This window comes from Sphaeramia orbicularis, chromosome 19, assembly GCF_902148855.1.
Source record: "Sphaeramia orbicularis chromosome 19, fSphaOr1.1, whole genome shotgun sequence".
NCBI lineage: Eukaryota > Metazoa > Chordata > Actinopteri > Kurtiformes > Apogonidae > Sphaeramia > Sphaeramia orbicularis.
Genome location: NC_043975.1, coordinates 43,057,664 through 43,070,030, shown reverse-complemented (window position 1 = coordinate 43,070,030; position 12,367 = coordinate 43,057,664). Strand labels below are relative to the sequence as shown.

At 43.8% G+C, this 12,367-nt stretch overlaps 1 protein-coding gene across 1 annotated transcript in view; it reads right to left on the bottom strand.

The window, feature by feature from the left end:
* Positions 1-260: 260 nt before the first annotated feature.
* Positions 261-12,367, bottom strand: part of jmjd1cb (jumonji domain containing 1Cb) — a 334,742-nt gene continuing 322,635 nt past the window's right edge. The window contains 10 exon segments of the mRNA XM_030122304.1: positions 261-1,741; positions 7,207-7,338; positions 7,848-8,024; positions 8,114-8,253; positions 10,065-10,091; positions 10,094-10,186; positions 11,177-11,254; positions 11,257-11,281; positions 11,284-11,308; positions 11,415-11,505. Coding sequence (XP_029978164.1) covers positions 1,649-1,741; positions 7,207-7,338; positions 7,848-8,024; positions 8,114-8,253; positions 10,065-10,091; positions 10,094-10,186; positions 11,177-11,254; positions 11,257-11,281; positions 11,284-11,308; positions 11,415-11,505 — 881 coding nt within the window. The 3' untranslated portion in view covers positions 261-1,648.

Genomic DNA, 12,367 nt, shown 5'->3' with positions numbered 1-12,367 from the left:
CCCCAGGCCTCATGTTTGACACCTGTATTTTCCACAGTGTACCCACCGATTTGGAATGGGGGTTGAATGTTGGTTTCATTTTTTTAGTTGGTTTTGAAGTTTCTGTGCATCATGCCCATGTTTTCTGGTTTCTGTGTCCTGAACTGGACTGACTGAACTGTTTTTCTTTTTCTCGTTGCTCTGATGTGTTTTTCTGTTCATCTTGTCCATGTTGTGTTCCTCCAGTGATTCCCCTGAACATCAAAAACACAACAGTCGTGTTCTGATAAATCCATTTTAATGGAAAATGTAAAACCCTTCTGAACTTCAATGTACAAAGCATGTAACACTTGCACTTTAAAATTTAAAATTGAAGCAAGCCATGTTTTAAAAAAATACCTCAGTGAATGTATATATGTATATATTTACATTATAGTTAAGTTTTTCATTATCTTTTAACTTCAAAAGTTCACCATAGTAAATCTTAACAAAACAAAAACAAGACAATTAATTATTTTCTTAAATAAATTACATCTTTTTTGTAAATGTCTCAATTGTACAGCAAATACTTTTCCATAAAATGCTTAAGTGTAGAAGCCATTTTGTTATTTTTACATAATACAACTTTACACTCTTTACAATAGTTTGGCAGTTCATTTTCAAAAGTGTATTTATGGCATGAGGACTGAGAGCTCATCAACCTTTTCCCAAAGTTACAGGCATTAGCTGGTGTGTGTGTGTGTGTGTGTGTGTGTGTGTGTGTGTGTGTCCTCTATCACAGTAGAGCCGTATTTCAACTGAAAACCACATAGCAAAATTAAAAAAAAAAAATCTGTACAAGTCACATTACATTAATGCTGTTTTGTCTCCATTACCATAGAACTATAAAATAAATACATCTTCACAGAGGAAATAAACAAAGTGTGTATGAAAAGAAAAATCCCGAACAAAAACAGCCAAAGACAGAACAGATAGATTACAGAAGGAACAACTGAGGGAGCAGCAGAAACGTTTGCTCAACTCAACATCTGAGATTTCTCTGTGTTGCATTTTTCCCCTTGAATCTGTTTTTTTTTTTGTCTTTTTAAAATTTTTTGTGTCTAAACATCAGAGATGACAGTTTGGATCCTGATGCTGCTGCTGCTGGTGATGCTGTCGTGCTCTTCTACCCTGGAGGCTCCTGGAACAGACGGACGCTCCGTGTCCTGCTCTGCACACATCCCCAGTCTGTGACATGGGGGGGAGCAGCAGAGGGCGCTGTCTTCATCAGGCCTGGGACCACACGCTGTGGGTGGCTCCACACGCTGTGGGCGGTTCCACACACTGTGGGCGGTTCCACACGTTGTGGGTGGTACCAGACACTGTGGGCGGTACCAGGCCCTGCTCCGTCTATATCATAGTGGCTTTGATAAGGCTTCCTACCGTCTAGGCCTCTGCGTCCCAGAATGCCCCTGTGTTCCCTGTCCGTGTTCCCTGTCCGTCCAGACGTCCGTCCTCCTCTGTCTCTCCTCTTGGCACTGAAGGTTTGGGATGATGATGATGATGACGATGACGATGATGAAGGACGAGCCCCAAGTGAACCGCCTTGGTCACATGACATAGTCCTCCATGTGAGGAGGTGGAGCGAGGTGAGTGTGTGATGCACTGTGGGTGAGGTGGTGGTGGAGGGTCATGAGTTGTCTTCAACGTCCTCCTCCACAGCGCTGCTCCTCTTCAGGGACGTCACCACCTCCTTCACACAGTGGAACAGGATGTTTTTCACCTGAGGACACAGATGACAGCCACAGACATGTGACTAAAACTGAGCCACGCCCACATGTGACCAGATGACAACGCCCCAAACACAGTGGATTATTTTATAGAATAAAATGATTAAAATGACCAAAAAATTCAATTAATTAAAAACAAAAAACCCATCTGATCTCAGTGTTTTGGTCGATGAGGGTCACATCTTTTCAACTGTGAAATAAATGTGAATCAGAAACAGACACAAGATTAATTTAGAGGTAAACCTGAATTTAATCTGCTTTAACTGCTTCTCTCTCCCTCTCTCCCTCTCTCACACACACACACACACACACACATACACACACACACACACACACACTCTTTGCTTAATGTCTATGAACTTGTATGCCTTGCAGCGTCACATGTTTTGTCGTATTTTTTTGTTACTTCTGCCACAATGAAAAAAAAAAAAAAGAGTCTGTCATTGTGATGGACAGACACAGACAGAGGATGACTCACACACACACATACCAGTATATGTGTGTGTGTGTAGTGTACTCAGTGTTCTCCACTGATGACTCATGCTGCTTGTCCTTTTTTGACTGATGAGTAGTCTGCTACGTCCGACGTACTGCGGTAAGCATCTTACATCATTTCCTGTTTCTTGTTGAGTGTTTGCTGCGGCAAGTTCGTAGTTTCAGTAGAATCACTGCTCATATCTGGTGCCGTTTTAGATTGCCAGTGCGTTAGAAAATCGGCAGTTATTACAGAATTAATTAGATAGCGAAGGTTATCTATTTCCACACGAACGGTAACCTCTTTTGATTCATTTAGTCAGTTTAGTCCTGGTAGCTAATCTACTGTAGTTTAGCGGCTAATATGGCTTCTCTTTCTCCTTCCTGTTCTTCTTCTTCTCTTTCCCTTCTGTCTTGCTCAGTGTGTCAGATGCTTAGTTTTACACCTGCTTCCTTTAGTGACAACAGTACATGTAATAAATGTAGTATATTTGCAGCCATGGAAGAAAGGCTTAGCCAATTGGAAGCTCAGGTCCGCTCTATGAACGAAACGTTAGCTGCGACAGCTAGCCAGCCCCCTTTAGCCAGAACGGACCCACCAGCCCAGGTTAGCCGTCCCCCAGCAGCTCCCGAGCAGCTGGGAGAACAAGAACAGTGGGTGACTGTTTGAAGGAACATAGTGGCAGGCAAAAGCCTGAGGTACACCACCAACCACTGCACGTTTCCAAAAGTTTTCCTCACTCACCTGCTGAGAATGAAACTCTGGTCTTTGGCAGCTCTGTAGTACGGAATGTGAAGCTAGAGACACCAGCGACTATAGTCAAATGCATTCCGGGGGCCAGGGCGGGCGACATAGAATCCTATTTAAAACTACTGGCTAAGGATAAACGTAAATACCGTAAGATTGTAATTCACGTCGGTGGTAACGATACTCGATTACACCAATCGGAGGTCACTAAAATTAATATTGAGTCGGTGTGCACCTATGCCAAAAGTATGTCGGACTCCGTCGTTTTCACCGGTCCCCTACCTAATCTGACCAGTGATGACATGTTTAGCTGCATGTCTTCACTCCATCGCTGGCTGTCTAGGTGGTGTCCTGCAAATGACATACAGTTTGTGGACAATTGGCGGACATTTTGGGGAAAACCCGGTCTTATTAGAAGAGACGGCATACATCTGACTTGGAATGGTGCTGCTCTCCTTAGTGAAAACCTGGCCAGGTTTATTACTGACCCAAAACCCTGACCCAGAGTTGAGACCAGCATGCAGAGTTGCAGTCTTTAACACTTTTCTGCGCTTCCTGAGCAGGTGCCCACTGTCAACCCTATAGAGATTGTGTTTGTCCCCCGAACCTGTGAAGTTAAAGTAAATAGGAAAATACCTCCTACTCACCATAATAATCAGATTCCTCGAGGCTCGGTCTGAGGAGGAGGAGTTGCAGCTATTTTTAATTCATGTCTACAAATAAATCCCAAACCTAAGCCAAACTTTAACTCATTTGAAAGTCTTAGTCTTAGCCTATCCAACGCAATCCATAAACCGCTCCAGCCTATACTATTTACTGTAGTGTATCGTCCTCCTGGTCCATACACTGAATTTCTATCAGAGCTCACCGAGTTCGTAGCCAGTCTAGTCCTTACAACAGATAAAGTCATTGTTGTTGGAGATTTCAATGTTCATGTGGACGACAAAAGTGACAGTCTCAGTAATGCATTTATGCCGTGATTAGACTCAACAGGCTTTAGTCAATGTGTACATAAACCCACTCACCGCTTTAATCACACCCTTGACTTAGTCCTGACTTACGGTGTGGAACTTGAAGACTTAGTAGCCTTTCCACTAAATCCTCTCCTCTCTGACCACTGCTTAATAACCTTTGAATTTATGTTACTCAGTGACTCCCTCCCTGCCAAAAATGTTTATACTAGGCATTTATCAGACCATGCTATATCTAAATTTAAGGAGGAAATCCCAGCAGCTCTCAATTTAATCCCGCATCTGAATTACACAGCGGAATCTTTCCCCAATTCAGTCAAACTTAATCCATCTCAAATTTATGAGTTTGTTGATAATACAGCAGACACTCTGCAAAAAATATTAGACGTAATCTCTCCACTAAAAAATAAGATTATAAAACAAGGGACGCGTGCTCCCTGGTTCAGTTGTCATACATGCCAATTAAAGCAGCATACCCAGAAACTTGAGAGGAAGTGGCGCTCTACTACATTAACAGAACACTTTTCAGCCTGGCGAGACAGTCTAAATAAATACAGGAAGGCACTTCATTCTGCTCGAGCAGCTTATTATTCATCATTAATAGAGGAAAACAAGAGCAATCACAGGTTTTTGTTCAGTACTGTAGGCAGACTGACAAACAACCACAGTGCATATGAGCCTAGTATTCCTGCTACCCTCCATAGCAACGACTTTATGAACTTCTTCAAAAATAAGATCTTGCTCATCAGAGATCAAATTAATGGCCTCTTATCCTCTACAAATTATAGTCCACCCTTAAATCCTTCAGACCCAGAAACCACAGAGTTGACTATTGCGCCATCTGGTTTTATGGACTGCTTTTCTCCCGTAGAGATCAGTCAGCTCACTTCGATAGTTTTTTCATGTAAATTGTCTACCTGTCTCTTAGACCCAGTTCCAACAAAGCTCATCAAAGATACTTTACCTTTACTTAGCAACCACCTCCTTGATATGATTAACCTGTCATTATCAACAGGTTATGTACCACAGTTCTTTAAAGTAGCTGTAATCAAACCTCTTCTTAAAACACCCAGCCTCGACCCTGCAGTTTTAGCTAACTATAGACCAATATCGAACCTTCCATTCATATCTAAGGTTCTGGAGAAAAAAGTTGCCAATCAGTTATGTGATTTCCTTCAAGCCAAGGAAACTTCTAGTCAGGTTTCAGGGAACATCATAGTACAGAAACGGCACTGGTCAAAGTTACCAATGACCTTCTCGCTGCTTCAGATAAGGGTCTGGTTTCGATACTGGTTTTATTAGACCTAAGCGCGGCTTTCTACACTGTCAACCATCACATCCTTCTGCAACATTTGGAACAATTAATTGGTATCAAAGGACTGGCATTAATGTGGTTCAAATCCTATTTAACAGATCGTTCTCACTTTGTTAACATTAATAATGGATCCTCTCAGCGCACTATAGTTAGTTAAGGAGTACCTCAAGGCTCGGTTCTTGGACCAATACTGTTTATCCTATACATGCTTCCTTTAGGTAACTTAATAAGAAAACATTCCATCAACTTTCATTGCTATGCTGATGATACCCCATTATATTTATCCATTACACCTGATAAGCCAATCAGCTAGCCAAACTACAGGAGTGCATTAAAGATATTAAAGACTGGATGACCTACAACTTTCTGCTGTTAAACTCAAACAAAACTGAAGTCATTTTATTTAGGGATGCAGTGTCCAGCGAACTAGTCACCGTCAATGGTGTTACCATGGAGACCAAAACTACTGTGAGGAATCTAGGCGTTATTTCCGATCAGGATCTATCGTTTAACTCTCACATAAAACAGATTTCTAGAACTGCTTTCTTTCATCTGCGTAATATTACTAAAATTAGACATATTTTAACACAGAACGATGCAGAAAAATTAGTCCATGCTTTTATTACATCCAGACGAGATTATTGTAACTCACTTCTCTCAGGCTGTCCCAAAAAGTCCTTAAAGACCCTTCAGCCCTTCCAAAATGCTGCTGCCCGTGTACTGACTAGAACCAGTATCAGAGACCATATTTCTCCTGTGTTGGCTTCTCTGCACTGGCTCCCTGTAAAAGCTAGGACAGATTTCAAATACTCCTCCTCACTTACAAAGCCCTTCATAGCCAGGCACCTACTTATCTGAAAGAGCTTTTAGTTCCATAGAATCCATCTAGAGCACTATGCTCTCAACATGCAGGCTTACTGGTGGTCCCTAGAATCTCCAAAAGTAGGACGGGGGCCAGAGCCTTCAGCTTTCAAGCTCTGCGATTGTGGAACCACCTCCCTGCCTCAGTCCAGGAGGCAGACACCCTCTCTCTGTTTAAGAGCAGGTTAAAAACGTTCCTTTTTGATGAATCTTATAGTTTAGGCAGCTCAGGCTGCTCTTAGTTATGCTGCTATAGGCTTAGACTGCTGGGAGACTCATCTGGATACACTGACCTCCTCTCTGCTTCTCCTCCTCTCTGACCTCCTCTCTGCTCCTCTTTCTCCCTGACCTTTTCTCTCCTAATTTTCTCTTCTATTATGCCCCAGTGAATACATGTTACTGACTTGACTTCTTCCCTGGAGTCTCTGTGCTTTATTGCCTCACAGGTTTTCCCAGGATCATCTCTGGACCTGCTGCGGTCCTGCCCCTCTCCTTCATCGTCCTCACTCACTTATCCATATATTTATGATAGTGTTTATTATATACAGTAGTTCCACAGATGTTCTAGTTCAGTTATCTGTGCATGTGTCTCCCCCTACCTCCCCCTCTCCCCCAGTCTCTCTCTATCTATCGCTCTCTCTTTTCTCCTCCTTTACTCTCTCTCTTTAACCCCAACTGGTCAAGGCAGACAGCCACCCTCCAGGAGTCTGGGTCTGCTCGAGGTTTCTGCCTGTTAGTGGGAAGTTTTTTCCTCCCACTGTCACCAGTCACAAGTGTTTGCTCCTGGAGGATTCTGTTGGGTTTCTGTAAATTGGCTCAGAGTCTGGTTTTGACCAACTCTATATGTAAAGTGTCATGAGATAACTTTTGTTATGATTTGGCGCTATATAAATAAAATTTGATTTGATTTGCATGGACACAGAGTTAGTGAAGGGCGGGGGCTAAGCAGGAGGGGACACTAGTGGAATGGGGACACATTTTTAACATTCTGCAGTATCCAAACCAAAGACATGGAAATGTGAGTCTGAGGACAGAATCAAAACCGTTGTCCTGAACCCATCCATCTGTGTCCTGTTCAGAGTGTCTCACCTGTAGTTTGTCTTCGTAGTTGACCTCCTCTTTGGTGGGACGCAGCTCCTGGGTCAGATGGAACGAGTTGGACACGTGTTCAGGAGAAACAAAGTCATTTATGACCTGAACACAACTGTGGAGGTTCTGGACCTGAAAGCATCACAGTGGACACCAGGGTGAGACGAGGGTGAGACGAGAGACTCCGAAGAAAAGAGTCCAACTACAGCTGGTTTTTAGTCAATGATCTGAGTGAAATGAACAAACAAACTATAAAGACAACAAACACATCTGTCTGTCTGTCTGTCTGTCTCTGTCCGTCTGTCTCCATCCATCCGTCTGTCCCTGTCTGTTCCACTCTGCCTCTGTCTGTCCATCCCTGTCTGTCTGTCTCTGTCCGTCTGTCTCCATCCATTTGTCTGTCTCTGTCTCCGTCCCTGTCTGTCTGTCTCCGTCTGTCTCCGCCCATTCCTGTCTGTCTGTCTCTGTCTCCATCCCTGTCTATCTGTCTGTCTCCGTCTGTGTGTGGACTGTGTAGACGTCCTGTCTGTCTGTCTCTGTCCATCTGTTTCCATCCATTTGTCTGCCTCTGTCTCCGTCCCTGTCTGTCTCCATCTGTGTGTGGACAGTGTGGACGTCCTGTGTGTGTCACCAGTCCATACCTGGTGCATGGCACCTGCTGGTATGAGGACAGAGTCTCCTAAGAACTGGACCACGGTCCATCCCTGAACCCCGTGTTCGTCCATCAGCCGCTGTCTCTGCTTCCTGCTCAGGTACCAGCCCTGCTCTCTGATTGGGTCCTGATCCAGGGACATGTCCAATCCCTGCTCCTTACAGAGCTGAGAAGGTGGGGGCAGAGAGGATAGGGGGGTTAGAGGACTCTGTCCCCACATGTTCATGTTCATCAGTGTCAGTGCACAGTTCTGACCTTGTGCAGGAACTCGCGGACTTTGTCCATGTCTCTATTGAGGTAGATGTGCCACAGCGCCCCTGGTGTCTCGCTGGAGTCCTTCAGCCTCTTTCGGACCCCCTCATCCAGATCCTCCTCCTCCAGACGCTTCAACACTCCTACACACACAGACGCATAAACACCTGAACCACTGAGGACATTTGGACCTGGACATGTGGACTCAGAGTGGTTACAGTAGTACAGGGACATGGATGGTTCAGTGCAGACCACAGACTGGACTGGACTGAACTGAACTGAACTGGACAGCACTGCACTGGAGTGGACTAAATTACTGGACTGGACTGAACTGGACTGGACTGAACTAGACTGAACTAGACTGAACTGGACTGGAGTGGACTCTGGTACCTGGACTTAGGAATGATTCATCTTATGACTGTTTCCAGTTACAAGCCGGTGCTTGGTCCATTTTCTGCTTTGAGTTACAAGTGAGCTTCAGATATGCCGCTGCTAGTTGGCACAACATCCCCCAAGTATCCTGTGGTTACCGTGGTTACATCTGTGTTGTGTTGTGCTGGTGTTTTGTCCTTTTTGTACAGTTATTTGGCCAAATGTCTTTTTCCTAACCATGGGTCTGATCCCTTTTCACCTCTTCCAGACACGCAGCAGAGTGTTTCAGCACCTCCCCTCTGGACAGCGACAGGACTGTGTCGTACAGCAGGAGGAGGAGCTAACAGCTGTAAAACTGAACAGTCCTGTACAGGTCCACTGGTCCAAACCTGCACCCACCTGTACCTGCATCAAGGTTCTAATAGTTTTGGATTTTTCTTTCTAGTTTAGTTTTATTTAGTTTTGACTTTTTTTCTCTAATTCAGTTAGTTTTAATTGGTTTTTAGAGCAGGTTTGATAGTTTTTATTAGTTTTCATTTTTTTCTAAATACTTAGTTTTAGTTTAGTTTTAGTTTTTTCATATCTTTTCTCTTCTTCTCTGTCGTATTCAAATAAATCCCAGACAGGACTCTGCTGCTTTCTCCCAACTTTAGTCTCCATGTTTCCAGGTAGAGTGGGGACCAGAAGACGACTCTAAACTACAAGTGACCCGACCCGACTCGTGATTAAACACATTATCTCCACAGTAACTCGTTTTAAAGGGCTTTACTTTTGGCTAAAACACACACATTAAATCTCTAGTATGTGGTGCTCAGTTCCATCTGTGGGTGGATGGAAACAGGTGAAAATCACTCATACAACAAACCGTTTGTGGATCAACCACAGTCCAATTAGATGATCATCATCATTGAATATCCTGACAATTATTTTCATCCACATATCTTCTTTTATTTTTTCACTTCCTTGCTTGCCCACATTTCGTTTAATTTTACCTGTACCCATGACAATTCTTCGCTTTTTTTTTTTTTTTTTTTTTACCCATCCCTGCATGTTTTTGTGGGTACCTGACCTGGTGTATGACTCTGATACCTAATATCACCATAATCTTCAAATGTAGAATTTCCATGTAAAAGCCTACTAAACTCTCCATCCATCCATTTTCTTATCCAGGTCTGAGTCACAGAGGCATCAGCCTGAGCACAGAAGCCTCTAAGTTAGGTCTGAAATTGGAGTGGTTTTTGGGGGGCTGGAACTGATTAATGGCACTTCAAATAATTTGAAAGGGAATTTGAGAAAATTGAGTTACGAGCTTGGCCACAGAACGAATTAAACTGGTAAGTCAAGGTACCACTGTATCTGAGAACTCTGACTGGTTCCACATCAGACCCCAACATTCACAAGTATGTCAAACAGTGTAAGAATCACAGTTCTGCTGATCCATTTTCTCTTAAGAACACACTGTAAATAAGAAGACCTCAGGGGCTCAGCTTAAGTGTTTTATAAATGAAAGGAATATTCTTACAGTGTGTTCAATACAGAATCACAGTGCAGTCATTCATTTGACCACAGGAGGAGTTATTACCAGTTTTGGAGAGGACTCCATTGCCTTAGCTACTCCAACGTAGACCAGAACAGAGACGACATCCGACACCTCCACATGGAGGTTGGCGGTCCCAAAGTCCTGGTCCTGAGATGCAGCCACACCTGCAACAATACCACTCATTACAACGTGTCCACCTATTTGGACTTTGTTCAGCCAGTCTGACACATCCAACATCTGTTTTATATGAGACACCAGATTCAGACGTTCACAAGAACAGACATGAACAAACATAGATACAGAACCCAAAGATGTTAGAAGACTGAAAAACAGATGTAAAGCTTTAACAGACGAATGGACCATCTGAAGGACATGGAAGATTCAATGACTGAACTGAGTCCTACAGATACTTGACAGAAGATGGGATAGATAAGGATGGTACCTGAGGAAAAGGTTTAGACAAAAAATAAAATATGTTGGATTAACATGATCAGATTTCTGAGGATATGCCGCGTTTCCACTACGTGGAACCAGCTCGACCTTGGCTCGACTTGACTCTGGTACCATATCCTATTCCTGGAGACCGTTTCCATTACAGGATACTACTAACTTTACAGTACCTGGTCGTCATAGTGATGCGGCGCATTACTTCTGTGTCATCTGCTCAGTTGCTGATAACTCGCTTGTTGCGTGTTGTCTCGTCAAGCTCATGCTGAATTTTTACTTCTGAACCTCCTCAACAAACCATAGTGTAGTTTTACAGGCTGTCATCATGTGAATTAACCTACCAACATATTTACTGTAAACTTCCGCATCTGTTTTTTGTAAAAGGATGGGTCACACAGACAACTCTGACCAGTGGTCCTGCAGTGTTCACAACGTCACCTTTTAGTATCTGGTCCCAGTCCTGGAACCTTGGTGGAGGTGATACCAAAAACCTAGTACCAGGTACCAGATTCAGGTCCTTTTTTCGTAATGGAAACGCAAAAAGGCTGAGTCGAGTCGAGCCGTGCCGAGCTGATACCACGTAGTGGAAACGCGGCATTAGATGCCTGCGACTCCACAACGGACTAAAACAGACCCACAACATCAGTCACTGAGCTGACCTTGGTGAGTGAGTGAAATGATGGTTGATGGTTTTACACGTTTCCTACCGTAGGCGCAGCAGAGTCTTGGTCCTAGATCCGGTCTGACAAAGAACGAGGCAGGTGGGCAGGCCAGGTTCAGGTTCACTCGGGGTCCGAGTACTCTGGGAGGGGGCCAGGTTCTTCATCAAATCATCATACCTGAAAAAACAGACTTGGTTTGAGCTCGGTTGTCTTTTTAGTTGATCTGTATGTCCTGTATTTCTTTTGGACAACCTTGTACAACAGCTGTAGAACGCGTACAGACCTTGAGGGCATGAGAGCCATGAACTCCTCTCCAGATGGCCAGTCCTTCAACCTGTACACCATGGGCTCTCCATCTGTGGACTTTGGTCGCTCTGAAAAAGGATGGACATGTGGGTTTGACTGTGCGTCAGTGTTACTGTCTATGTCAGGTGTGAAAACAGTCTGGATGAGCATCTCCACTGCTGAAGCTGATGGGATTCATGCCTGACAGATACAGGGAACGGAGGGTGAACAGGTACAATTCAAAAGGATTTAATTCAACACAGTACGAGTCAATGTGATCCAATACAATAGAATGAGCAGGTCAGTGGATGGTTCTAATAGGTTCCTCTGGTACTATTAGGCTCCTCTGGTTCTATTAGGCTCCTCTGGTTCTAACAGGTTCCTCTGGTTCTAATAGGTTCCTCTGGTCCTAATAGGTTCCTCTGGTTCTAATAGGTTCTACTGGTTCTAACAGGTTCCTCTGGTTCTAATAGGTTCCTCTGGTTCTATTAGGTTCCTCTGGTCCTAACAGGTTCCTCTGGATCTAATAGGTTCCTCTGGTTCTAACAGGTTCCACTGGTTCTATTAGGTTCCTCTGGTTCTAATAGGTTCCTCTGGTTCTAAAAGGTTCCTCTGGTTCTGATAGGTTCCTCTGGTTCTAACAGGTTCCTCTGGTTCTAACAGGTTTCCTCTGGTTCTGATAGGTTCCTCTGGTTCTGATAGGTTCTTCTGATTCTAACAGGTTCCTCTGGTTCTGATAGGTTCCTCTGGTTTTAAGAGGTTCTTCTGGTTCTAACAGGTTCCTCTGGTTCTGATAGGTTTCTCTGGTTCTAATAGGTTCCTCTGGTTCCTCTGACAGTCTGTCTGGTACAGACACGTTGCTTGTTGTTCCGTTGTCATTCTGTGGCTCTTTCACACAGAAGTTAAAAAGGGTCTCTGATTTTCCTTGGAAATTATCACGTAATATTTTAA